Source organism: Scyliorhinus torazame, chromosome 17 (genome assembly GCF_047496885.1).
Source record: "Scyliorhinus torazame isolate Kashiwa2021f chromosome 17, sScyTor2.1, whole genome shotgun sequence".
In the NCBI taxonomy this organism is placed as follows: domain Eukaryota; kingdom Metazoa; phylum Chordata; class Chondrichthyes; order Carcharhiniformes; family Scyliorhinidae; genus Scyliorhinus; species Scyliorhinus torazame.
In genome coordinates, this window is record NC_092723.1 from 34,286,455 (window position 1) to 34,314,234 (window position 27,780).

A 27,780-nucleotide genomic window follows, 5' to 3' on the forward strand; every position below is an offset into this window, starting at 1 on the left:
CGTGCTGGGGTGGAGGTTGGGGAGGGGGTCCGTGCCGGGGTGGAGTTTGGGGAGGGGGTCCGTGCTGGTGTGGAGGTTGGGGAGGGGGTCCGTGCTGGGGTGGAGGTTGGGGAGGGGGTCCGTGCTGGGGTGGAGGTTGGGGAGGGGGTCCGTGCCGGGGTGGAGTTTGGGGAGGGGGTCCGTGCCGGGGTGGAGGTTGGGGGTTGGGGGGGTCCGTGCTGGGGTGGAGGTTGGGGAGGGCGTCCGTGCTGGGGTGGAGGTTGGGAGGGGGGTCCGTGCCGAGGAGGGTGATGGGAGGGCAAATGAGTTGGTCCACCTGGCCAGGTGCCAGCCTCCAACAGTTGGACCCATGCGGTCCATGCCACCTGGCTGGGGGGAGGAGGGGATATGGGCAATGATGACATGTCGTCGTTCCCCTCCCCCCCCCACCAGACCGTCATGTTTTCAGACCATCCAGCGATGTTGGCCGCCGTGGTGGCAGCCGCTCATGTCTATGATGCCCTGATGAGGAGCGTGCCAGAGAGGCGGCGCAGGCTGCCGCAGAGGGGCAGGCGGCAGCCGCCCAGGCTGGAGGGACACCTGACCGACAGGACGAGGAGGGGGAGGAGGACGTCGCGGCCCCACGGCAACGGAGGCACCCGAGGGCGCCCCGTGTGTACCGGCCCCGGCAGTCATACCAGGACCTCACGGACCGGGAATGCAGGAGGAGACTCGGATGAGCCGGGAAACCGTAGCACACATCTGCCACCTGCTGGCACACCTGTCACCGCGTGGCACTGGCGGGGACACTCTCTCCCCGTGTCCGTCAAGGTTACGGTGGCCCTGAACTTTTATGCAACGGGGTCATTCCAGGCACCGAGTGGGGACCTGTCCGGCATATCGCAGACATCGGTGCACCGGTGCATCCGGCAGTGACAGATGCCCTATATGCCATGGCGCCCCGCTACATTCCGCTTCCCGTGGACCGGGCCAGCCAAGATGCCCGGGCCGTGGGCTTCTCTGCCGTGGCCGGGTTCCCCATGGTCCAGGGCGCGATCGATGGGATGCACGTCGCCGTGTGGCCACCTGCAGATAACAGGGCCGTGTTCACTAATAGGAAGGGGACCTATTCGATGAACGTACAGGTGGTCTGCGACCACCGCATGATGATCCTGCACGTCTGCGCCCGTCACCCAGGCAGTGTACACGACTCATTCGTGTTGTCGCGGTCATCCATCCCCGGCATGTACGAGGGACGCCATCCCCGCTGAGGGGCTGGTTGCTGGGCGACAGGGGCTACCCATTGCGATCGTGGCTGATGACGCCTATACGGAGGCCACGCAATGAGGCGGAGAACCGCTACAATGATGCCCATGTAGTGACAAGGGGAGTGATCGAGAGGTGCTTTGGCGTGCTGAAGATGCGTTTCAGGTGCCTGGACCTCTCTGGGGGGCGCCCTCCCGTATCGGTCAGATAGGGTCGGCCGCATCATTGTGGTGTGCTGCGTCCTGCACAACATAGCCCAGCAGAGGGGCGATGTGCCGCAGGCAGAGGAGGGCGGAGTGGAGGAGCAGCAGGAAGAGGCACAGTCCTCCCCAGATGAGGGGGATGGGGGCAATGGTCAGGGCAGACGGGGTAGACACAGGCGGGTGGCTGTCCACCGTTACCGGCTGGCCCAGCGGGCACGGGACAGACTGATAGCCGCCCGCTTCACTGACTAGATGGGCGTGGGAATCGGGTAGTATGGCCACAGACCGCACACCATGGCAACAGCCGACCACCCACACCCCCCACCCATCCACCCACCCAGCACCCTCAACCCCCCTCCCCAACCCCACACACCCCACCCGCATGCACACCACCCCCCCCCAATTGCCAATCCACCGGCGGCACAACGGGCCGGGCTCACCCAGTTGCGGGTGGACGCGTGTCTATCGCAGGCCATGGAGGATGACAACCCGCCCTGCGATGAGCTCCTGGCTCTACATCGTTGGACTATGTCTGACCCATGGCCACAGTACCACCATCCACCCGGACCATCCCTGCATGCGGCTGTGACACTGCAGCGCACGGTCCCGTCCTCTGCCCGGGGGATGTTGATGGCGGCCCAGGGGGAAGGGGGCAGACTCACCTGGGGCTGAGGTAAGACCACCCCTCACACACACACTTGCGCTCAACGTACATGACACGCCCGCACACTTTGGACAGAGCACAAAGGCAGCTTCGGTAGGTGTAACATTGACTTTAATAACCAAAGGAGTTCATGCACGTGCCCTAGCCCCTAAAACTCATCTGTGCCCTGCACCCGTGCCAACTTACTCAGTGTCTAATTGTTTGGCCTTACGGGCCCTTTGACTACGTCTACGTGGTTCCCCAGACGGTACAGCAGAACGGGAGGTGGACTCCTGTGATTCCTGCCCTCTGACACTGGATCCCTTTGGCGGCCGTTTCCTGGGGCGTCCTGGCCTAGATGGGCCAGGCTGCGGCCCGGGCGACTGGGATGGCGAGCTGCCAGCCTGTCCTGCCCGTTGCCCACCCGATGCACCTGGGACGGAAGGGGGGGAGTCCGAGGTGTCGCGGTGTACCGGGACCTCCCCTACAGAGGGAGCCGGGACAGACCACACCACCTCCTCCTCCCTCGGGGTGCCCGATGGCCCCCAGGCCTCTACATGGGTGGGGGATGCGAACGGACTGGCCATCCGACGCCCCCCCGACATCTGGCGCTGCCAGTCCTGGAGGCCCGTGCTGGTATCGACAGGGGTCTGCAGGTTTGCAGCCATGAAGCCCAGGGTGTTGTCAAACCCTGTCTGTGACAGTGCGACGCCGGCTCGCACATGGCCACTGGCGCCGATGCCCTCAGCGATGGCCTGCTGAGACTGGGCCATGGCCTGCAGAGACTGGGCCATGGCCTGCAGAGACTGGGCTATGGCCTGCAGAGACTGGGCCATGGCCTGCTGAGACTGGGCCATGGCCTGCTGAGACTGGGCCATGGCCTGCTGAGACTGGGCTATGGCGTTGAGCGCCTCTGCCATCTGGCGCTGGCACTGGCTCATGGCCTCTTGTGAGAGGGCAGCCATTTCCTGGGCCACAGACGCCGCCTGCACGGAAGGCCCCAGGCCTCGCAAACCGTTCCCCATGTCTGACACCGTCGCACCCATTGCCTCCACCGCGGACGCCACCCGTGCGGTGTCAGCCTGGGTGGCACGCATGACCGGGACCACTCCCAGCTCCTGGACGCGGGTGGACTCCTCCACCTGCGACCGCAGCCGCCGCAAGCCACCCGTCACCCTATTCGCTCGCCTCCGTGTCGGTGGTTGCATCGGATCTATGTGTGGGTGTGGTAACTGCAGGAACCCGGGATCCATCTGGGCGGCAGATGTTCGCTTGGCCTGGGCTGCCCTCCGACCGCCCGGTCCCTCTGCTGCTCCTACCTCCACCTGCTGTACCGGGACGGCTGTGTTGTGCGCACCAGTGAGTGTACCAGACGCCTCATCACTAAAGTGCCCAACCGTGGTGAGTGTTTCTGCGATGGTGGAGGGTGTTGGTGACAGCAGTGGCGTTGTGTCGTGCTCTTCGTCCCACTCTGACTCCATGGCACTTTGGGGTGGGGGTTCGTCTCCACCCATCCACTCTGAGTCACTGTCCGGTGTTTCATCTTCCCGGGTAGGGGTGTCCTGGGTAGTGCTGTCCCGGGTAGTGCTGTCCCGGGTAGGGGTGTCCTGGGTAGTGGTGTCCCGGGTAGGGGTGTCCTGGATAGTGGTGTCCTGGGTAGTGGTGTCCTGGGTAGTGGTGTCCTGGCTCGGATGTGACGGGGGCCTGTGGCTGCCCCCCTCATCGCTGGGTGGTCGCTCCCGCAGGTGACGGGGGTGTCGTCTCCCTGTTTCTCCAGGTCTCTCCGTCTCCCGTGGTGTGCGAGGGGCATCCTGCAGGCGTCGCATGCTGGAGGGTCCGGGTCTCTCCGTCTCCCGTGGTGTGCGAGGGGCATCCTGCGGGCGTCGCATGCTGGAGGGTCCGGGTCTCTCCGTCTCCCGTGGTCTCCGAGGGGCATCCTGCGGGCGTCGCGTGCTGGAGGGTGCGGGTCTCTCCGTCTCCTGTGGTCTCCGAGGGGCATCCTGCGGGCGTCGCATGCTGGAGGGTGCGGGTCTCTCCGTCTCCTGTGGTCTCCGAGGGGCATCCTGCGGGCGGTGTGCACCTGCGGGGATGGGTGCCTGGACGTTTGGTCCTGCGATACACAATGAAGCATGCATGGTTAGACATCAGGCAGTGGTCAGGTGATACGGGGGAGGGGGATTATAGGGGAGGGGGGATATGGGGACGGGCTGTTGGTGGCTCACTTGCTCGTGGGCCCCCGACCTCTGCATATCAGCAACCTCCCGGTCCTCAGGTCCGCCAGCCAGTTCCAGGGCCCTTTCCTCGTGTACGGTCAGTGGCCTCTCATCAGCGGGCCCTCCTCCAGTCCTCACATGCTCCCTATTGTTGTGTGCGCGCTTCTCCTGTGGGGGGGGGGGGGGTGGTGGCAGGGGTAAAAGGCAACAGTGTTAGGCAGGTATATGAATGCACGCCATCGGTTGCGCGTGCATTGCAGAGGTTAAGGTTAGGGCTGGATTCACTTGGGGATATGGGGGATGGGAGGATATGGGGAGGGGGGATATGGGGGAGGGGGGATATGGGGGAGGGGGATATGGGGGAGGGGGGATATGGGGGAGGGGGGATATGGGGAAGGGGAAATATGGGGGAGGGGGGATATGGGGGAGGGGGGATATGGGGGAGGGGATATGGGGAGGGGGGATATGGGGGAGGGGGGATATGGGGGAGGGGGGGATATGGGGGAGGGGGGATATGGGGAGGGGGATATGGGGGAGGGGGGGATATGGGGGAGGGGGGGATATGGGGGAGGGGGGGATATGGGGGAGGGGGGGATATGGGGGAGGGGGGATATGGGGGAGGGGGTGATATGGGGGAGGCTCACCCTGCCTGCTCTGAAGAGGTCGTTCACCTTCTTGTGGCACTGGGTGCCTGTCCGTGGTGTCAGGGCCACAGCGGTGACGGCCTCTGCCACTTCCCTCCACAGACGCCGGCTGTGGCGTGGGGCAACTCTGCGGCCGTGCCCGGGATACAGGGCGTCCCTCCTCTGCTCCACCGCGTCCAGGAGCGCTTCCACATCGCGTGACTCGAACCTCGGGGCTGAGCGACGGCCAGCCATCCAGTCGGGCGTTGCGGTCGGTTGGGGGGGGGGGCTGCGCGGCCTTATGAGCCGTCACGCCGTGCAGCGCGTATGACGCTGCACGGCGTGAACCACTGCGCAAGCGCGAATCCCGTTACGTCGCTGCTAGCCCATTTCGGGCCGGAGACTATCGTCCCATTTTTATGACGTGACGCAAGTGGGATTTGCGCCGTTTTTTGCGCCGATCGGCGGACTTTCCGCCGATAACGGAGAATTTCGCCCCTGATGTGTCTGTGTTGCAGCTCAGCCTCCAGCTCAATGTGTCTGAGCCAAAGTTCCTCAGACATGTCTGCCCTGGATCACTAGGTTATCCAGGAGCACCCACATGTTGCAGCTTCGATAGATCACCTGTCCTGCAACCCTAATTAATTACTTAATGTAATGATTTACCTATTCACGGGGCTTTAAAAAAAATATTTTATGAAATAACTACCAAGTTATGCAGTTTTAAAACCTAGGGAAAGAGTAGAACTTACACACTTAACAGATTCTCACTAAACAGCTGACCCCTTTTCCTGTTGTAGAGCAAAAAGCAATCCTAGAGGGTGAGAAAGATAGAAACAGCAAATGGAAACAAACACCTCCTACCCCACTTCACCAAACTCCCCATTTACCTAACTCTCCAAAAATAAAAGGGTGCTATTTAATGCAGGCAACTGGAATCTTACCCGCCAGCAGGAGAGCTCCATGTTGCCTCCTTGGGAAAGGCCTGCCTGCACCAGTGGCAGATATTGGATGGGATAATCCTAAAGAGAGAGGAAGTACTTGAAGGGTTGAAATCCTTGAAAGTTGGGAAGTCGTCAGGGCCAGTTGGATTGTTTCCAAGGCTACTGAAGGGTAGCAGATGCTCGGAGGATGATTTTCCAATCCTCACAAGATACTGGGGAGGTACCAGAGGACTCGAGAAATACAAAAGTTGCTCTATTGTTTAAAAAGGGGATCAAAGGAAATGCCAAACAATTATAGGCCAGTTCGTCTTACGTCGGTGGTGGGCAAATTAGTAGAATCAATCCTGATAGGATTAACTGTCACAGAGAAAAGCATGAACGAGTCAGGGATAGTCAGCATGGATTTTTCAGAGGTAGGTCTTGCCTCACAAATTTTCTTTGAGGAAGTGACAAGAATGGTTGACAAAGGTAGTACAGTGGATGAGGTGGACATGGATTTTAGCAAGGGCCATTTGACAAAGTCTCACATAGAAGAATGGTCAAGAAAGTGAAAGCCCATGGATTGCAGGACAATGTGGCAAACTGGATAAAAAGTTGATTTAGTAACAGGAAACAAAGGGTAATGGTCAATGGCTGCCCCTGCAATTGGAAAGTTATTTCAAGTGGTGTTCCACAGGGCTCGGTGTTGGGACCCTTACTGTTTGTGTTATATATTAACAATTTGGACATGAATGTGGGGAGCACGATTGGAAAATTTGCAGATGACACGAAGATTGGCCGAGTGGTGGTCAGTGTAGATAGCTATAATCTCCAAAATAATAGAGATGGGTTGGTGGAGTGGGTGATAAAGTGGCAGATGGAATTTAACACAGAAGTGTGTGGTCATGCATTTAGGGAGGTCATGCATTTATAGGGAGTACATAAAAGAGGGGTAGATGAAGTGAGAGATCATGGCGTACATGTACACAGGTCCCTAAAGGCAGCAGTTCAAGTAGACAAGGTTGGAAAAAAAGCATATGGAATTCTCTCCTTCGTTGGCAGAAGTATAGAATATAAAAATAAGGATATAACGTTGGAATTGTATAAAACACTGGCGAGGCCACAACTGGAGTAGTGTGTGCAGTTCTGGTCACATTACAGGAAGGGCATAGTTGCTCTGGAGAGTGCAGAGGAGGTTTTGAAGAATGTGGTCAGGGCTAGAAAAATGGAGCTATGAGAAGAGATTGGATCGGTTGGAGTTATTTTCCTTGGAACTAAAAAGCTGAGGGGTGACTTAATTGAGGTGTACAAAATTATGAAGGGAAGAGATAGAGTGGGGGGACAGGATAAAATCGGTTTCCCTTGGTGGAGAATTCTAGAACCAGTTGACATAAATTCAAGGTAAGTGGCAAAAGATGTAGAGGGACATGAGGAAGAACTTTTTTTACGCAGAGGGTAATTGGAGTCTGGAATTCGCTGCCCAGGATGGTGGAGGAGGTAGAGACCCTAAACTCTTTTTAAGAAGTACCTGGATCTGCACCTTAAGTGCGGTTAGCTACAGGGCTATGGACCAGGTGGAGGAAGATGGGATTAGAAAGGGCACCTGCGTGTCCTTGGGTTGGCATGGGCAAGATGTGTTGATTGGCCTACTTCTATGCTGTTATTCTATCCTTTGCTGTGAGCCTGAAATTATTTGGAGTCCACAGAGAACGTAGACAACCTTGCCAGAGTAAACCATCTCAAGCCTAGAAGGAAGTACTAAAACGAAACCCTGAACATCTGAAAGACATCCCAGTACATTATCCTTTTATTTTATATTTTTTCCCTTTCCCGTGTGTATGTATATATATATATATTATATATATATATGTAGCGATAAACAGAGAGAATGGGGAGTTAGGAAGGGGGAGGGTTAATGGGTAATAGATAGTCTGTGACATTTTCTTTCCGTTTAATTATAATACTGTACATAATAAAAGGTTACTTGTGTTTTTAAATTGCACACCTGGTGACTGTCATTATTTGGGCTCAACCAAGGAGCCATGGTATTTTAAATAAAATCTAACTCCACCTCTGTTGCGACTCTGGGACAAGTGGAGCTGAAATTGACCGCATTCTCCAAGGCTGTTGTGTCATAATTTGGGGGCTCATCCAGGGTCAATTCGCTGAGGAAGCCCAGGCCAAAAACAAGGTGAGGGTGGGATTGGAGTAGCAGGAGGGAGGGGTGTCAGCAGCAAGGGCAGGAACATGGCTGTCAAGAGGGTTTTCCACTCATTCCCGTTGCAAGATATGTATTTTCGGGAATTTTCGGGCTTCTTGCATGGCAACTGCCCCCACGTGCCACAGGTTGAATACTAATGGTGGCAGGATGAGACCATTAAGTGAACATCAAGTCTGAGGTGGGATAGGTCATGGACAACCAATTGAGGCCAATATGTGAGCAATTAACATGCAAGAAGCAGGATCCCCATCCACCACCCTTCAACCAGAGATCCTAAACTCTTTATAAGTATCTGGATCTGCACTGGAAGTGCTGTAAGCTACAGGGCTATGGACTGGGTGTAGGAAGATAGGATTAGAAAGGTAATCGTGCCTCACAATTCACTTTATGGGAGGGTATTTAATTACACACAAACTATCATATTGTTACCGGTCATAAAATATTGAAATAGAAATGTAGGTGTGATTTATTAGCTTGGGAGCTAAACTGAGAGCTTGAACACCAATTTTTGATGTTTGTTCCTACTTGGAGACTTGAAATATTTGGTATATTGGATTGAATTATTGTCCTTTCAGGGCTAGTTTGCACTCATCTAGAATTGGGTTGGGCTTGTGTTAAATGACTTGGTGGCGAGACAGGGTAATTAGTTCATGTACCTTTTTGAGTGGAACAGAGAAGGTTGAATTATGAAAGAATAAATAATGAAAGCATGTTTCTATTGATTGCCAAATCAGATAACAAGAAATCAGACTCAGGATTTTTGCTAGAAGAAATAAAGAGAGGCAATGACAAGACATGGGGCTGAATTCTCCACCGGCGGGTTGCTAGGCCAGCAGCCTGGGAGTTTCCCCGATGGAGTGGGGCTGCCCCACGATGGGAAACCCCATTGACCAGCTGGCGTAACGGAGCATCCCGCCAGCAGGGTGAAACCGAAATGTGGCGCTGCGGAATGGAGAAACCTGCCCATGTTTTTTCAGTGGCAGAAGAGCTCAAGTCCAAGCAGCAAATTTAAGCAGGAAACTCTGATTAAAGTGATCACTTTAGTTAGTGCTGGCAGTGACCTCCTTCTGTGCTGCCATGAATTAAACAAACAATCAAGGTTGAGGTGCAAGTGTAACAATGTATATATATCCATGACAGTACAATGAACACAACCGTACCACCAATCTCAGGATCTATAAAATTGCTCAAACATTTAGCCATAAATTGACTATCTCCAGCCTTCCTCAGATTTTATCCCCATCTCTTCTGAAGGGGGTGATTTCTTAGAAAGTACACTTCCATATAAAGTGACATGTCACCCAGTCAGATACCAACTAAGACAACTGGGGGCACCTGCACCTGTCTTTTCTGTCCTGCCACAATTGGGTTCCCTCACTTATCAGCATGGATTGAAGATTTTTTAGGTTGTGATTGATAGTTCCAAATAACACTACTGAAACAGATTATCTGGTTATTTATCCATGTCTGCACATATTCTCTACAATACAAAATGACTACATTTTGCTGTCAAACACTTTAGAACTCCGAGGTCATGCAAGTTCTTTTATATACTGCCAGCTCTGGAGCATCCTTCTTTCCCATTTGACAGGGATACCAGCAGGATGAACTGTCTTTGTGTATGTGATGGAGCATCACAATTTTTGCCTCATCTTTACAACCAAGTAATGGTTTCCATGGGAGAGTTCTTGTCAATGAAAGAGAAACTAGCTGATTTCCCACCTCAATTGTAGCCAAACAACAGCTGCCCTGACCACACAGCATATAGTTTGCATGTGACTGTGTTAGGAGACTTTGACCTTATTAAATAGAAGTTACACATGAAAGAACCACAATAATGTTATAAAATACATTTACTGAGGCTTTTCACAAACATGTTTGATGAATAATAGGTTTTATTACAAAATGAACTACAATGTGTTGCTTAACACTAAAACAGAAGTAAAAGGTTTAATAGAAATGTATCGAAACTTTACAAGGATCATTCTCAAATGTTTTTGAGATACTTCCTTTACATTTTCAGACTATAGCAAGACTTATTTTCTTATTTTAGTGTGCGTGTGTATATATATCCATGAAACAGGAAGGCAACTACTTGGTCAAACTAGGAAAAAGTAGCAGATTCTGTTCCCTGATGAACATTAGTTAACTGGCTGAGTTCTATGGCCAGCCAACAACATTCCAAAAACTGTCTATTCCAGCCTTAAATGCATTCAATGATGGAGCATCCAGTCTTCATGGGTATAGAATTACAAAGAGAGGCACAACCCCTGAAGTGAAGTAATGTATCCTAATTTCAGTCTGAGATGATCAGCCTCTTATCCTGAGGCCATATGTTTTAGATTCTCTGACCAGTAGAACAATTTCTCAGCATCTACCCTATAAAGCCACTTCAGGATCTTTTATATTGTAATGGGGTTGCCTCATTATTCTAAACTCCAGAGATAAGACCAATAAGCCTCTCATCATTAGGCTACCCCTCATCCCGGGGACCAATTTAGTGAACCTTCTTGGACCACCAATGCTGTATATCCTTCCTTAAATATGGAGACCAAAACTGTGGTGGTCTCACCAAAACTCTGTACAATTGCAATAAGAGGTTTTATTCCTGTACTCCAATCCCATTTGCCTCTAACTGCTTGCTGTACCTGCATATTTTGTGCATTCATTGTAGCAGCACATACAAGTCTCTTTGAACATCGACATTTACAAGTTTCACAACTTACAAATATTTCGCTTTTCTATTTTTATGATCAAAATGAATAACGTCATAGTTCTCTGCATTATATCCATCTGCCATCTAGTTTTAGTTTTCATTCACTAACCTTGCGATATCTCTTTGCAGCCCATGTCCTCCCCAGTTTGCCTTTTCACCTAGATTTGTATTCAGCAAACTTAGATATTACTGTCTCTTCATCTAAGTCATCAGTATAGATAGTATATAACTGGAACCCGAGCATGGATATTTGCAGCACTATATTAGTCACAGCCTGCCAACTTGAAAGTGCCTTGTTTATGCCCATTCTGCTTTCTGTCCTTTAACTAATCATCTACTTATGCCAATATATTACCCCAACTCCATGAGCCCTTATCTTTGCCTATTAACATTGTGTAGCACCTTCTCGAATGCCCTTTTAAAATCCCGGTTTTTATATTACAATTACTGGTTCCCATTTATCTACTCGACTAGTCGTATCCTCAAAACAAATTTATCGAACAGAATTTCCCCTTAGTAAAAAACATGTTGACTTGCTCTAATCACACTGTATTTTTTTACGTGAACTGTTAAGACTGCCTCGATAACAAATTCCAGCATTTGCCCAACAACTGATAGGCTAACAGGTAAACTGTTCCCCATTTTCTTTCTCCATCCTTTTGAAAAGTGGTGTAACATTTGCTAACTTCCAATCTGATAGAATCAAACGAATTTTGGAAAATCAGTTAGCTGCAGATAGATTTACAGTCCTAAGATGTAGGCCATCAGGACCCAGGGATTTGTCAGATTTTAATCCCTTAAAATAAATAGACAGGAATTCCTTTGTGCATTATCGTCTCAGATTTTACAAATACATTTTCTCTGGTCTCCAAATGGTTCCACTGCTATTTTTGTGGGATTGAAGTTGCAGTCAAGCCAAAAGTTATAAAGTTGGAGTTTTTAAGATAGATTTTCACAATTCAGAATTTGTGTTAGCACAGAAATAATAAGAAATTGGAGATTCCCAAACAAACAATCAAAGATAATGTCACTTTTCATCTGAAGTTATTAACACCGAGTAACCCTTCAGTGAAATATCAGAGAAAGCTTTGAAACTTCATCTACTTTAAATTTACTATCTTGTAAACTGAAGTGTTCAGTCGTTTCCACATACACATCATCTCCCTTACAAGACCACAGCATTCCACAGTAAAGTTTGAATAAATTTGGATGTACACAGGTTGGTTAGACAGTCAAGAAAGGTCATCCCTCAGATTCAGTATTTGTTGAACACCTGAATGAAAAAAAATCATCTGAAAAAGAAAGCAAATTTAATTTAGAAACTAGAGACAAAACTGTACACAAGGTTATATTTAAAAGTGGTAATATCCTGTTCCATAGAATGCAAAACAGCAATGCTGCATATATCTGCAGAATGTTTATCATATACACTAGATGAAGCAAGAATATTTCTAATAAGCCACATATTAAGATGAACATTACATTTGGTTTCAATCCTTTTTAATTTATGCCACCTCTACCATGTGTAGGATAAATGATACACAGCAGGAGGAAAAGCACAGCAGGAGGAAAAGCACACCTTTTTATGTTGGGTTTTTATTCAAGAGGCAGGAGTTAGCATAAAACAATCCCAATCTCCTTTTTCTGGTAAAATAGTTCCTCTACTTCAATGTGTTCTGTTAAAAATGCGATTTAATTGTTCATGAACTTCATCCTTCTATGTTTCAGGTACCGTGTCATTTCAATGTGGAGAATTTTAAAATAGTCTGAGCAACGTCCCAAGACCAGTTCTATTAGATCTAAATTTGTAGCATATTCTATGATTTATAGTTCCTTCAATGGGCAGCAATTAGATCATACCAGATGAAGGAACAGGACAAGTCTTAATGTATGTTTCTTACTAATTGTTCTGAACCCATAAATACAAATACCCCAGTAACACTAGTGTAATGCGCAGCTTCCGTTCTGGCAGAAAGTACTGGAGAATAATTACATTTTTTGTAAATCTTGCTCATATTTCTAAAATATGTATGAAAATTCAATGGTAAAATGCTGGTACAATAGAAAAAATCTTGCCTTTACACTGCACTTCCATGCCACATGATGCTACACAGGCTACTGCTCCAATGTAAGGAAATTAGACAGCCAAGTTGCACAGAACAAGGCCCCACAAACAGACTCCAGAACTGTATTGAAGCATTAGCGTAATTTTAAGTCAAGACTCTGGAGCAGAACTTAAATCCACAACTTTGACTTAGATGAGAATATTAGCACTGAACTTCACAATACTAAACTTCACAATGCAGATCTTTCCAAAAATTGTAGCATCACAGAAGCAAGTGACAAGTTTTCAGTGAAGCAATACTTTTACATGAAATGCTAGACTGATCTTAGTACAGAAGAACAAATGACAAAATATGATGGATATGAAAACACAAAACCAAACATTAATGCTCAGTGATGCGAAAATAGTTCAGTAAAATTTGTGCAACTTTATACTTAAATAAAAATGGGGATCTATATGCAGATCTAGTCCACAATGACAGAATGAAAATCACCCCATCCCACACACCAGTTCCTAGCGAGTATGCATGATAGCCCCTTTCAGAGAGGTGTAGAGATGAAAATGTAAAAATGCTGAATAGGGGTTGTGCTTACGTAACAGTCTGTAACAAGGTAATCAAAGTTTCTTCCAATTCCTGTCCACTGTCACCCAAATCTATTTTTAAACTGTTCATCCATACTCAAAGAATCACCTGCAATGGCTTCTCTTCCCACTCCTGCACCATTACCTCTGGTGCTCACCAAAGAGACATATTTGGCATCCTCGATTGGCTGCCCCTCAGGAACATCATCCCAAAATACGGTGCCAGTTTCCTCAAGAATACCAACAATATTCCGTTCTACCATACATCTCTCGACTCCTCCATTGTCTCAAATTTGTCACCCTGATTGTCCAAAGACTAAAGCCAGTGTCTTCTGTCTCTGCCATAAACCCTATTCCCTTGTGACTAACTCACCTCATTTTCCCTGGTCACTGTCTGAGGTGGAACCAGACGATCAGAACCCGTTTCATCTTTGACCCCAGGCTGTGCATCCAATCATCTGTCCTTACTTTCACAGGCCACCTGCTTTCACTTCCATAACCTTTCCTGATTCTGGCCCTGCCTCAGATTATTTGCTGATGAAAACCTCATCCATGCCTGGTTACTTCTGGACTTAACCAAATTAAACAAATTCCCGGTTGGTGCCCCATGTCCTACTTTCTAGAAACGTGAAGGCATCCAAAATTCTGATGCCCATGTCCTAATTTGTCCCAATCATCTATCACCCCGTTGCTCATTGATCTATAACTGGTTCCTAGTCAAGAACACCAGAGGCCTTGCTCCTCCCCGTCTCTGCAATCTCCTCCAGCTCTACAACCCTATAAGATAACTGTACTCCTCCAATTTTGGCCTGTTGCCCATCCCAGATTTTAATTGCATCATCATTTGTAGTTTATCTTCAGCTGCAAAGGCCCCAAGCTCTCAAATGTCCCCCCTAGTCTTTATTCCCAATCATTAACCTTTCTGGTTATTTCCCCAAATATACGTGTGGCTTGGTATTTCATACATTGCTTCACAATACCAATGAAGTGCTTTCAGAGGTTTTATGTTAGAAGATGCTGCAAGTTGTTGTTGATGTCTGTGCAGTAGGTAAAAGGTAATTTGACGAGGTCAAATGTCACTGCTGTTAATTTAACTGACAATTTGATTAAATGCCTTATTTAACTGGTTGCAGATTTTACCGGTGTTTGGTCGATAACAAATCGGACTCTATTTTTCTCCCTCTCCCCTTAATGTACTGGTTTAAATTACAACTAGTGGTAAAAGCTTCATAATTATTCACATGACTTTGCTACTAATGCATTACCGTTTTGCTGAAGATAAATTAACCCTCATTTACTGGGCGCCTACCAAACCAAGATGACCAATTAATGTCTGTAATGCTAAACTCAAATCTAGAAAATGACTAAATACTAAGAGTTAGTGAGCCAGAATAAAACTGTTAAAATTTGGAACTCAAATTTACTCATGCAGCAGCTCACAAGTTTGTAGCTGTCTACCACAAATATGATTGTGCTGTTTAGCGTTTTAATCTGGCTGGCACTTGAGGTCAATGCTCAAGTACTTCCAGTGGAAATCCAGATAAATTTAGGTGTTTGCTAATTGTAATCAATATCAAGCTCCTGGATAAAATGCCTACTATTAATATTTTGTATCTTTAACAAGCATAATGATACATGCTCAGCACATGCAGTTTGTCCCTCGTTTAAAAATTGTAATTACTATGGAAAAATTGGCAATTGAAAAGATTTAGAATATAACTTGTGCTCTCACAAAATGTATACATCTCAAAGTTTGTACTTTACCAAAAAATAAAGCAACGAGCATGGTTCATGTTTTCCTCACAGTCGCACAGACATTTAAAAATATAAATTTAGAGTACCCAATTCATTTTTTCCACTTAAGGGGCAATTTAACGTGGCCAATCCACCTACCATGCACATCTTTGTGTTGTGGGGGAGAAACCCACGCAAACACAGGAGAATGTGCAAACTCCACATGGACAGTGACCCAGAGCCGGGATCGAACCTGGGACCTCGGCACCGTGAGACTGCAGTGCTAACCACTGCGCCACCATGCTGCCCCTACAGTAGCACAGACATGATTAGTAATTCGCTGCATGAAACTTTGCATCTCACCATTTTGTGCCTCAATAAAAAAACTACAGCCAGAACTACAACCTTTCCTTCTTTAAAACAAAACCCAGTGTGTAATTATTAATTGAATTGGACTCTTTGAATATAACATGTTCTACAGTACTTCAACAGGAAATTATTTCCTTTGTATCAATTTTGTCTTGAAAATCAGAGGAGACCAACAAGTACTCTTTACTTTTTCCAACTGAACTATAAGAATTATGCGGGAAAGTAATTGTTTTGAATGAATCAACTGAAATAGTGGTCTGCATGCAAGAATAAGACACAGCATTAACAAATTTGTCGTCCCAATCAGTTAAATTGGTTGTATTCTTATCTATAAATCAAAAGATTGTGGATTCAAACCTCACACCAACATTTGTGCAGTCAAGACTGAAGCAGTTGTATGATCAGACATGCCATTCTTCAGATGGGACATTAAACTGGAACCCTAGTCACCTTTTATATAAATGTTAAGGTTCAATAGAACTATTTACAGAAGATTATGGAGTTCTTGTGGTTCCTTGGTCAATATTCAACTCTCAAACACTACCAAAATAGATTAATCAGTCTTTTCAGTTTCATTACTTTCTCTGGGTATCTTGCTGTATGCATACAGAATAGCACAGATTTTAAGCAATTTGTATTAAGCAAAACAAATTGAGATGTTTTGCAGATATAGTTCCAGACAACTCATCACACTTTAAGCAATTGAGGAAACATTACCTTTTTACATTACTTGAAGTTGTTTTCTTGGGTGGAGTCCTATTTTGGATTGCTGAAGCACTTACACTGGAATTCAGATGTGTAGTGGAAGCAACTAAAAGAAACAGAAAAACAATTGACAATATATAGTGAGGCAGAAATCTGAACACACTATGCCACTAGAAAACCTTTCCTTATTTAATATTGGAATTGCCTCATAATTGTAGAAACGGTTCAAAAAAAAAGAAGAAAAAATTTCACCTGTGGTTTTGAGTTGCCTTTCTGATCCCTTCCCTTTAAGCACAGCTGAACTGGCCCTTTCATTTTTGTTCCCTATGCGAATAGATGAGACAGATCCAGGTCTCAAACGATTTCCAGGAGTAATCAGCTTGCTTGGTGGTTGTATTCGACTGCTCATCTCTGTGCTGGTAGCTCTGTTAGCACTTGGAAGTGGCTTCAGATTATCAGTAGAGGGTTTAAAAGAGATTGATGAACTAGGCATCTTTCTCTCGGATATCATTGGTGCTTTATCTTTACCTTGTTTGTTGCGAAGCACAGTACTCTTTCCCGAGGGATTTACTGGGTTGTTTAATGATGTACCTTTTACAAAAATAAAAACCATTACATTTTCTTCCCTCCTACAATTGCCTGGGTGCAGGTCACGCAGCAGGTATTTACAATTTAATTCCACTTTTAACGCCTTTTGTTATTATACAACAAGTTACTGCAAAATCAAAACAACAGAAATATACAAAATACAAACTACAAATGGCAATAATAAATGAAATTACGGCAGCTTGACTGAATATAGTGTAAACACTTTTCTGGAGTGCTTAAATGCTGAAATGTTGGTATGAATATCAGCTACTTTTTAAAAAAGCATAATAACATTGGGTTAATCACTTTTTTCTGCACGTATAATGCAAAGTGCTAAAACTGTTTCATGTACCTACTTTTGGCTTGCTTCAGATTCCCTGTTGAGGACAACGGTGCATGTAGTGAATCCTTTTTAGGATACTGGTAGGGTTTGGATGGAGATATTGAATGTATGTTTCCTTTCCTGTTAAAACCAGATGGAAGTTTCAAACCAGATGGTCTGGTAAGCACCGACTGCTACAAATAAAAGCAAAGAAAAATATTTATGAATACAGACGGGAAAGAAATGGGAAAATGTGCTTATTTTCCAGGAGTCAATTGATGTTGTGGTTAAATGAGTAATAAGGCAGCAAAAATAAGTGCTATTAGAATAAATGTTTAGTTGGTAGTAGCTAGTTTGTTATTATGGAAAATGAATTACTAAAGTGCAAACTAATTTCCTATTGCAAGGCACAGTATGCTTAGACATGATTAATATTTTAGTAATTCTACTATTAAGTGCATAAATGGTATTTCTGTATCTAATTTAAGCTCAAAACTAAGTGAAATATAGCACCTTCTTAACAGCAGCTTCCTCTCTTTCTGCAGATAGGTTACCTTCCTTTGATAGATTTGGTTTGTCAGCGGTTACTTGTTCAAACTCACTGGTCAACTCTGTTCTGCAGTTGGCGATTTGAGGTTCATTAGTATGTGTTTTTCCAGTGTTAGTGATTGGACTGTTTTCATTTGCAACCTGAAGATTCACAGAAGGAAGAAGAGCTTTATTTGGACTATCCAATACAAAAAATGTATCTCTCCTTGGACTTCGCGGGCTTTTCTTACATGTTCTCTCATCTTGTAGAAGTCTGATTTTGGCTTTGGATTCTTTTTCTAATTTTAATTGGTCATTGCCACTTCTTCCCTCTCTTCCCTGTATTTTTGCATTTTCCTTTTCCTTCAAAGCACATTTTTCAAACTGATTTGCCAGGCGATTTGCTTCCTTCACAATTTCTACAAGTTTTTCAGCACTGAGGGGACTCCACTTCAGCACGCTTTCGTTTGTTTTCGGCTGGTTTCCATTATTACTGTTCACATCGATTCCCATAGCAACACACCTCTCAGAGTTTCTGGCCGGGCCAATGAAGACTTCCTCAGGATCAGTTTCAAGCAATGATTCTTGGCTGTATAAGCATAAACATTTGAACTGAATACAGGTTAAAGCAGGGCAATTTACTTGCTCAATAATTGAAGAACTGTCCAAACCCATAAAAAAATCCTAAAAACCATATGATCCTTTGAGAAAAATACATTTGAAGGGAGGTGCAGTTATATGAAGACCAAAACCGAATTTTTTTTAAAATGCAAGTTTAAAAAATCTTAAAAACAAAATGCAACAAGTCAGACAGCGCCTGAAAGGAAAAGACATGTTAATATTTCAGGTATGCTACTGCAAAGGAAAAAATCCGGAAACATTAACTATAGCCAATTCTTCATGAAAGGAAGGGGAAGTAAGAGGACACCTTCCTTGGCATGGCTCAGTGTCAGAAGAGTACAATGGGGCACCTACAGAAAGTGCAAGCTATGTAGAAAAACTTACAATTCAAAACAAAAAAAAAAAACAATCTCCTGACTTGGGTGCTTGGTTTAGATAATGGCAATTAGAACATGGTCCAAAAACTAAAACAGACAAAAATTTATTCCCGAACTATAAATATACTTGAAAATACAAAGTAATTTATTGCCTCTTCAAATAAAGTTACACTTCTTGACAAAGCCCACCTTACCTTTCAGTTGGGAAACTAATTCCAAAATCAAATGTTTCTTCAGTTATAAAGTTAACATCTAGCGGGAAAAGAAAAAGGTTTCATCTTGTGTTGAGCTACTGTACAAATATTACCCACAATATCTTTAAAGAGTTTCAGGATTTACAAAAGTCTACATTCCGAAGTAATTCACTGTGTGAAGCATTTTGACATTTCATTATGAAAATACACAAAATGTATTTAACCAAACTCAAAGAACAGTAAGCGAGCTTACATTTACAAATCATTGACATCCTCAAGATGTCACAAGGCAGTTTGCAAACCAAGATTTAAAACAGTCACTCTTGCTGTGTAGGCAACCAATACATCCAGTATTACACAGCAAGGTTCCAAAAGAAAAGTGAATGAATGAATTGACCATGTAAATAGTTTTGGTGGTGAGGGGTGAAGGGAGGAAAGCTGGCACTAGGAATTCTCTACATTTCTAGTGATGTCATGACATAGATGCCTTAATGTCTAAATGAGCAGGCAGACAGGTGCTCAGTTTAATGTCCCATTGAACGTCAATTCAGTGCTCCATTAATTCTGCATGGAAGTGCTAACCTGTATTACATTATTAAATGGCTCCCTTAGTCACCCTCACTCTCTCCGCATTGGTCGCCCAGTGGTAGAACAGAAGATTACCACTTGGATCCCCAGGTACCTGAACTTGATTTGGGTTACTTTTGAACAGTAGTTACTTTGAACGGTAGTTCCAGCTCCAGCTCCACTCGCCCCTCGGGGGTTTAACAGGAAGATTTTGCTCTCAAGTTGAGTTTGTAACCTGAGAAGGCACCAAATTCCCTGAGAAGTCTGGTTATCTTCCCCATGCTGGCTAGGGGGTTCGACACAGAGGAACAGGTCATCCGTGGAGCGAGACTCCATGCTCTCTGCCCCCTTTTCGAATGCCCATCCACCAATCTGTTGATCTAAGGGCAATGGGCAGCAACTAAATTGCAAGTGCGAAGAGGAGCGGGGGAAGCGGGCACCCTTGCCTCGTTCCCATGTGCAGCAGAAAGTATTTGGAGCTGGTGCCGTACGTCCGTATGTTTGCCATAGAAGTACTGTATAGTAACTTGACCCACATGGTAAATCCCACTCCAAACCCAAACCATTCAAGCACCTCCATGAGATACCTCCACTCTACTCGATCAAAGGCTTTCTCAGCATCCAGAGAGACAATCACCTCTGGTGTCTTCTCCATGGATGGGGGTCATAACTACGTCTGATGTTCGCTTTTAGTTGTCTTCTCTTAAACCCGGTCTGATCTTCCGCAATCACATCTGGCAGGCAGTTCTTCAGTCGCCTCACCAGAGCTTTCGCTTTTCAAGTCAGTGTTCAAGAGATGGGTCTAATGGGAGAAGGGGATTAAGACACTAAAAGATTTGTTTCTTCGGGGTCGGTTTGCAGGATTTAAGGAGCTGTAAGCGAAGTATGGACTGGAGCAGGGGGAAATGTTTAGATACATCCAGGTTCGAGATTTTGCCAGAAAGGAGATACAGAACTTCCCGGTGGAGCCGGCCTCCACATTGCTGGAGGAGGTGCTGACGACAGGGGGACTGGAGAAAGGGGTAGTGTCAGCGGTTTACGGAGCTATTTTGGAAGTGAAGAAGGCACCACTGGAAGGGATCAAAGCAAAGTGGGAGGAAGAGTTGGGAGAGGATATGGTGGAGGGCTTCTGGTGTGAGGTGCTCTGGAGAGTGAATGCCTCTCGTGCGCAAGGTTGGGGCGGATAAAGCTGAAGGTGGTATACAGAGCACACCTCACGAGGGCGAGGATGAGCCAATTCTTTGAACGAGTAGAAGGTGTGTGTGAACGTTGCGGGGGCGGGCGGGGGGGGCTAATCACGTTCATATATTTTGGTCCTGTCCAAAGCTAGCGGATTACTGGAAGGAGGTTTTTAGGGTAATTTCTAAAGTGGTGCACGTGAAATGGACCCGGGTCCCCTCGAGGCCATATTCGGGGTGTCGGACCAGCCAGAGTTGGAAACGGGTGCGGAGGCAGATGTTGTAGTCTTCGCCTCATTGATCGCCTGAATGCGGATCCTGATAGGTTGGAGAGCAACCTCTCCACCCTGTGCCCTGGCGTGGCTGGGGTACCTGTTGGAATTCTTGACTCTTGAGAAGATTAAGTTTGAACCGAGAGGAAGGAAGGAGGGGTTCTACAATTCATGAGTATTATTCATTATGCACTTTCAAGAACTGGATAACATCGAACATTAGTTGGGGCGTGTAGGTGGGAGGATTGGGGGCAGTGTGTGTTAATGGCGGCTGTGGGTGATCCCTAATTCCTTTTTGTCATTTGTTTGTGTGAACATGCAGGCTAATCTTTGGGGTTTGGTGGGAGGATGGGGTCGTTGTTATTGATATGGGGATTGACATATTTATTACTGATTCTTGTTTATTGTTGGTAGGTGTAAATTTGGGAGAAATGTGAAAAAGGAGAATAAAAAATATTTTTTTTAAAAAAAGTTGGGTCTGTATGGTCCACACTCGTCGAGTCTTTGTCTTTCTTAGAGATCAATGAGATTGAGGCCTGTGCCAGCGTGGGGCACAGGGCCCCTTAAGACAGTGTCATTGAACATCTCCTGCAGGATCGGGGCCAGCGCTGCTCAGAATTCTTTGCAAAAGTCTGCTGGGGACCTGTCCGGTCCTGGTGCTTTCCCTGATTGCATGGAGTTGACACACTCCACGATTTCGCCCAGAGTCCGAGCGGTGCTTCCAGCAACTGTTTCTTGTCCTCCCCCACCACTGGCATGTCGTCTGTCAAGGAACTGTTCCATCCCAGAGGGCCCCTCCAGGGGCTCAGAGGTATATAGCCCTCGGTAAAAGTTCATAAAGGCCTTAGTGACCTCATTTGGGTCCACTACTATCCTACCATCACTGTCCCTATTCGTTGCATAAACGCGGTTTGTTCTCACTGGAACGACAGAGGTTGAGGGGCAACCTGATAGAGGTCTACAAAATTATGAGGGGCATAGACAGAGTGGATAGTCAGAGGCTTTTTGCCAGGGTAGAGGGGTCAATTACTAGGGGGCATAGGTTTAAGGTGCGAGGGGCAAGGTTTGGAGATGTACGAGGCAAGTTTTTTTTTTTTTTAAACACAGGGGGTAGTGGGTGCCTGGAACTCACTGCCGGAGGTGGTGGAAGCAGGGACGATAGTGACATTTAAGGGGCATCTTGACAAATACACGAATAGGATGGGAATAGAGGGATACGGACCCAGGAAGTGTAGAAGATTTTAGTTGAGACGAGCAGCGTTCCTATGCTGTACTTTTCTTTGTTCTAATCAGAGCTATCTCTTTTGCGGCGGCCTGTTTTCTTAACTACTGTGCTAGTTTGCGGCTGGCGATGTCTCCATATTCGTAGAAGGCCCCCCTTGTGGAGAGGTCAAATTCGATTGACAGCTTTTTCCTTTGCTCCAGCAGTTCCACGGTTGGGGGTCATGGAATACCGCCATTCCACCTCCAGTATGGAGCCGATCAGCCGGTGCTTGGTTTCCTTCTCCCCCCAGTCCCCAAGGGCCCTATAAACTATAATTTTCCCTCTAATCCCAGCCTTCAGTGCCTCCCAGAATGTGGAGGGTGAGACCTCCCCATTCTGGTTGCAGAATACACAACTGTTGATGGCTTGAGATATTTTAGTGTTAATTCCTTTTCGGCAAGGACAGCTATATCCAGCCTCTAAGGGGGGGCATTGGGCTTGTCCCTTTTCCAGCCCATATCCATGTGATGCGGCACATCGGAGATTATGATTGCTGAGTATTCCACCTTTTGAGACCCCTGGAAGCACACTCTTCCCTACTACAAAAAGGTTTAACTTCGAGTAAGCCTTATGCACGTGCGAGGAGGAGAATTATTTTTCCCCACAGGTGGTGGAATCTCCACAGGTCTACCTACTCCCAATCTGCTCCATGAAGGTGTTTAGTTCGCGTGCCATGTCTTTCAGGCTACCTGTCCTGGAGTTGGATCTGTCTAGCCCGGGTCTTGTACAGTTAAAAGCGTCCCCCATGATCAGTCGGTGCGTGTCCAAGTCCGGGATTTCGGGCAGTTTTCCTGACGAACTCCGCGTCATTCCAGTTCGGAGCATATATTTTTATCCAAACTATTGGGCCGCCCTCCAGGGTCCCACTAACCATAATGAATCGCCCCCACAGATCTGTCACTATGTTCATCGCCGTGAATGACGGTCTCTCTCTCGCTCCTCCCCCCCCCCAATCACCCCACACTCTCCTGCAGGATTAACCATACTCACCTTGTGAGCACAGTCCTGTCCGATCGGACCTGCTTTCATTCTTGGGCCATTCAAAATGGCCAACATTCTCACTGTTATGTTTTTCGATGTCAAGAAAGTAATAATTCAAGACTGTGTTTATATAGTAGTGATTGCTTTACTTGATCATTATACAGTAAAATTTATTGTGGAACCTTGTGGCTTCATTCTTTTAGTAAATAACTGTTTGACTTTCTCTTCAAACGTTAATGATCGCTACAGAGATTGTAAAAATAGCTAGTAAATTATTGGATGAGCTAACTTTTATATGGGCCGGATGAAAGAGAATCAGGCACGTAAGCAATGGTTTAGTTGAAATAACTAAATGAAAAAGAAGCAAGAAAGGTACAGCTGAACACTTTATTGCCAGACGGGTTGAGGTAGGATGGAAGTGATGTTATGGAGATGGAAATAAGTGTTTTTGTAATGGATAACAAACAGATTGGAAACTCAGCTCAGAATTGAAGAGGATGCTGCAATTACAATAGGTATGGTTCAACTCAAGACAGCAAACATGCATGTACCATCATCGGTTGGCAGATTCATTCTGGTGTTCAAAGTGAGTTTCCAGTCAACTCAATAAATGCTTTAACTGAAAAAGGAAAAGAAACCAGTTAGGCTAATGTCAGTAAAACAGTTTAGTGTTGATTAACTGAAGAAAAAAAAGTGCCACTTATTCCATCAGTCACTATAAAACTACTTTAATGGATTTGTTTTCCAAAAAGATTGAGAATTAATTATTTTGAAAGTAAAAAATAAGGTATAAATCAGATGAGACTTTTTTAAAAATCTGGTGCACAACACCCCCACTATTTCAGCCTGGAGGACAGTATGCTCACCAAATCAATTATTCCAAGACAACACAAGTTCAAAGCTTCTCTCTCACCATCACTTCTGCATTTGAAGCAGCATCTGACTAGTCAGATCTAACTCCATGGTAAAAGAATGGCATTCCACAACATAATAATTTTCAAACCAGAGTTTAACTAGTTTAAGAATTTAGCATCCTGCAAGAGTAAAAAGTAGTTTAATGGATATTCGGCAAGATCTGAAAGTTTTCATTATCACTTAAAACTGGGACATTTCTAAGCAGCAGCGTCTCTTTTAATGACATAGTTCAAAAAGAATCTTTGAAATGACGCAAAGAAGGACCAGAAATTACTAGTTTCAAATTTGCGGCCACAATTCATAGGCTTCACCAATACTAAATGAAATCCTAAATGCCAGGAATTCAGAAAGCACTTGATTATATCTCCTGGATAACCATATAGAGCCACAATAGATGTTGAGGTTTTCACATCGTAGGAATTTTCCAGAAAGCCAATTGCAAAATATAAAAATGGAAAATACTGCAGACTGCATATACCAAAAATATAAATGGCAACACCTGATACACAGCATCAACATACAAGAAAACAGCTAATTAATAACGTGATGTTCCAGAACGCCAAGTTCAAATCACTAAATGGAAATGTTGCAGAGGCCAAAATGCTCAGCATCAGGAGAAACACAGGGTCAATTATTTTACGTTAAAGTTCACCTGTTTCTCCACGAAGGAGAAGGTTCCATTTCAAACCCATATTAACCATATTTGCAGGAAAAGGATGAACCATGTAACCAGCATGCGGCTGCACGTTGGCCTCCCAGGAGCCGTAGGGACTATGCAACTTCAAATAGGGTTACAATGGATTACTATCATCTGGATGCAGAGAAGATCAACTTGTAAAGTGAGAGCTTGGAAAATGATGAACATTTTCTGTATCTTGGGTGTCTCCTCTCGACAAAAGCAGACATAGATAACAAAATTCATCATCGCCTCCACTGTGCCAGCTCAGCCTTTGGCCAACTGAGAAAAAGAGTTCTGAGGAGCAGCACCTTAAGGGCATGGTTTACAGGCAAGACCAAAAGACATAGGAGCAGAAATAGGCCACTTGACCCATTGAGTCTGCTGCACCATTCAATGAGATCATGGCTGAGCTGATATAATCCTTAACTCCACTTACCCACCTCATCCACATAAACCCTGTAGCCTTGAAATGAAATGAAAATCGCTTATTGTCACAAGTAGGCTTCAAATGAAGTTACTGTGAAAAGCCCCTAGTCGCCACATTCCGGCACCTGTTCGGGGAGGCTGGTACAAGCCTTACTGGTTAAAATAAGACCATAAGACATAGAAGTAGATGATCACTGCACTCCTATGTTGCTTAGACAACCAACAGAAGGCACCTCAAAACACTGGAGAAGTAGAACCAGCAGTGCCTTTGCAAGGTCCCGCAAATATGGTGACAAAAAAGGCAGTGCAACAGCAGCATCCTTTCCTCAGCCAACTTGACCAGGTGGGGAGGCCATATCATTCATATGCCCTACATGAGAATCAAAGGCAGCTGTTCTACAGAGCAGGGGAGTGCCCAGGAGAATGGCACAAGCGCTTTCGAGATCATAGAATTTACAGTGCAGGAGGCCATTCGGCCCATTGAGTCTGCACTTGGAAAGAGCACCCCACTTAAGCCCATGCCTCCACCCTATCCCCGTAACCCAACCTACCCTATTTGGACACTGAGGGCAATTTGGCATAGCCAATCCACCTAACCTACACATCTTTGGACTGTGGGAGGAAACCGGAGCACCCGGAGGAAACCCACGCAGACACGGGGAGAACGTGCAGACTCCAAACTGACAGTGACCCAAGCAGGAATTGAACTTAGGACCCCGGAGCTATGAAACAACTGTGCTAACCATTGCACTACCACAATTATCCTCAAAGCTTCCCTGAAGGTCAAACAAACAAGAGGCCCCGGCTTGAAGCCAACCAAGATGGAAAAGGCTCAATTGGGGGAGGGGGCGCGTGGTGAATACGCAGGCTGTGGCAGGAAGGAGGGTGATAGCGATTAGCACTGCCACCTCACAGCAACAAGGACCCAGGTTCAATTTCAGCCTCAGGTGACCGTGTGGTGTTTGCACGTTCTACCCATGTCTGCTTGAGTTTCCTCTGGGTGCCCCCGTTTCCTCAGAGAAGGATTACAGGGCTAGGACAGGGGAATGGGCCTAAGTGGGGTGCTCTTTCAAAGGGTCGGTGCAGGCTCGATATGCCAGCTTCATTCATCACAGTAGGAATTCTACAACAGGTGGCTAGAGCGCACAAATAAATGACCAACAGTACTTCAAGCACCACCTCCCTCCCCATACATAGACTCCCTGCAGCACACGAGGCCATTCGGCCCATCAGGTCTGCACCGACCCTCTGAACAAGCACCCAACCGTAGGCCCACTCCCCCCACAGGTTTGGACTGCGGGAGGAAAGCGGAGCACCCGCGCAGACAGCAGGAGAACGTGCAAACTTCACACAGATCACCGAAGATCGGAATTGAACCTGGATCCCTGGCGCTGTGAGGCAGCACTGCTAACCACCGTGCGCAGCAGGGCTCGCCAGCCATCCCAGCACAATTCACCCCCCTCCCCATGAGCTGCCTGAGAGGCAGAGGCAGATGCTCTGGGTGCAAAAACAAGTGGCGGTGAGGAACCTCCTCCCTGACCAGTGGGGGGCGGGGGGTTAGAGAGACAGGTCAGCCGCTTCATTTCACACTCAAGTTTCCCCAACGCATAAAAGAACGTCGAAAAAAAACACAATGCAGGACGTCTATCCGCCGCACCTCCGAACGGCGTGTCTTCACAGCCGACGATGCCCTTCTCACTCGCCAGCTTGTTTACGTTCTGCTCCCCGCGGCCAGAAAGGGGAGGGGCCACATTCAAACCACACCCACGTGATCCCACACGGCGCCTCTGATTGGTCGGGATGCCCGAGGCAAACGGACGTCTTCGATAACGTGCAGATTCGATTCTTGCCGTCCATCAAAAAGCAACTGCAATCCCCACGCGTCGTAAATTAAAATCCACCATTGTTTTATTTCTGCCCCCTCTTCCGTTTCCCGATGTCTCGAGGCCGGGTGGGAGGGAAATACATGTCCTCATTTTTCATTGGTACAAGCCGTGGCGCGCTGATTGGTCGAGGGTGACGTCGGTCATCTGGGCAGACGGTTGGCGAGCAGTTTGAAATGTTCCGGAGTGTGCGCAGTGACGGTGGGCGGGACTGTTTCCCCAGGGAGGCAGACCATTGGGCGGCTTAAGTACCAATCAGAGACCTCGCCCGACCCACTTGGCCTGCGCGTGTGCGGTGACATGCAGCTGGTGCTCTGTTGACTTGCTGTATGAAGCGGAAGGCAAATGTGGCTCTCAATACATTTTATTCGTTTAAAAAATTTATGATGTGGATGAAATTTATGTTAGTGATTTTTTTTTCCAGAACGAATTTGGCCTTTGTTGAAAACGAATTATGCCCAATATGGTAACATCATTTTGCGGGAGAAAGCAAAGACTTGCATTTACATAGCGCCTCTCCCGACCACCAGACTTCTCAAAGCGTTTTGTGGTCGATGCAGTACTTTTTGGATTGCAGTCCCTGTCGTAATGTAGACCAGCGTAATGTAGCCCCAGAGACTGAAGGAATGGCAAATGCAACTAGCAGCTTTTCACAGTAACTTCATTGCAGTGTTAATGTAAGAACATAAGAACTAGGAACAGGAGTAGGCCATCTGGCCCCTCGAGCCTGCTCCGCCATTTAA

General features: G+C 46.5%; 1 protein-coding gene across 6 annotated transcripts; it reads right to left on the reverse strand.

Moving 5' to 3' along the window:
- Window positions 1-9,948: 9,948 nt before the first annotated feature.
- On the reverse strand, window positions 9,949-27,176 carry LOC140393824 (uncharacterized). 6 transcript variants are annotated; one of them, XM_072480314.1, is made up of 9 exons: window positions 26,812-27,174; window positions 24,048-24,168; window positions 23,686-23,753; window positions 18,873-18,930; window positions 17,666-18,269; window positions 17,187-17,346; window positions 16,495-16,833; window positions 16,255-16,348; window positions 9,949-12,079 (listed from the first exon to the last, which is right to left on the reverse strand). In XM_072480314.1, the coding sequence occupies exons 3-9, from the start codon at window positions 23,705-23,707 to the stop codon at window positions 12,076-12,078; spliced, it is 1,281 nt and encodes a 426-aa protein (XP_072336415.1). In that variant the 5' UTR covers window positions 23,708-23,753; window positions 24,048-24,168; window positions 26,812-27,174; the 3' UTR covers window positions 9,949-12,075. The 6 variants fall into 6 exon arrangements, with proteins under 6 accessions (XP_072336415.1, XP_072336412.1, XP_072336416.1 ...); XM_072480311.1 differs by having other exon boundaries at window positions 24,001-24,168; XM_072480315.1 differs by lacking the exon at window positions 24,048-24,168 and having other exon boundaries at window positions 17,187-17,343; window positions 26,812-27,176.
- Window positions 27,177-27,780: the final 604 nt, after the last annotated feature.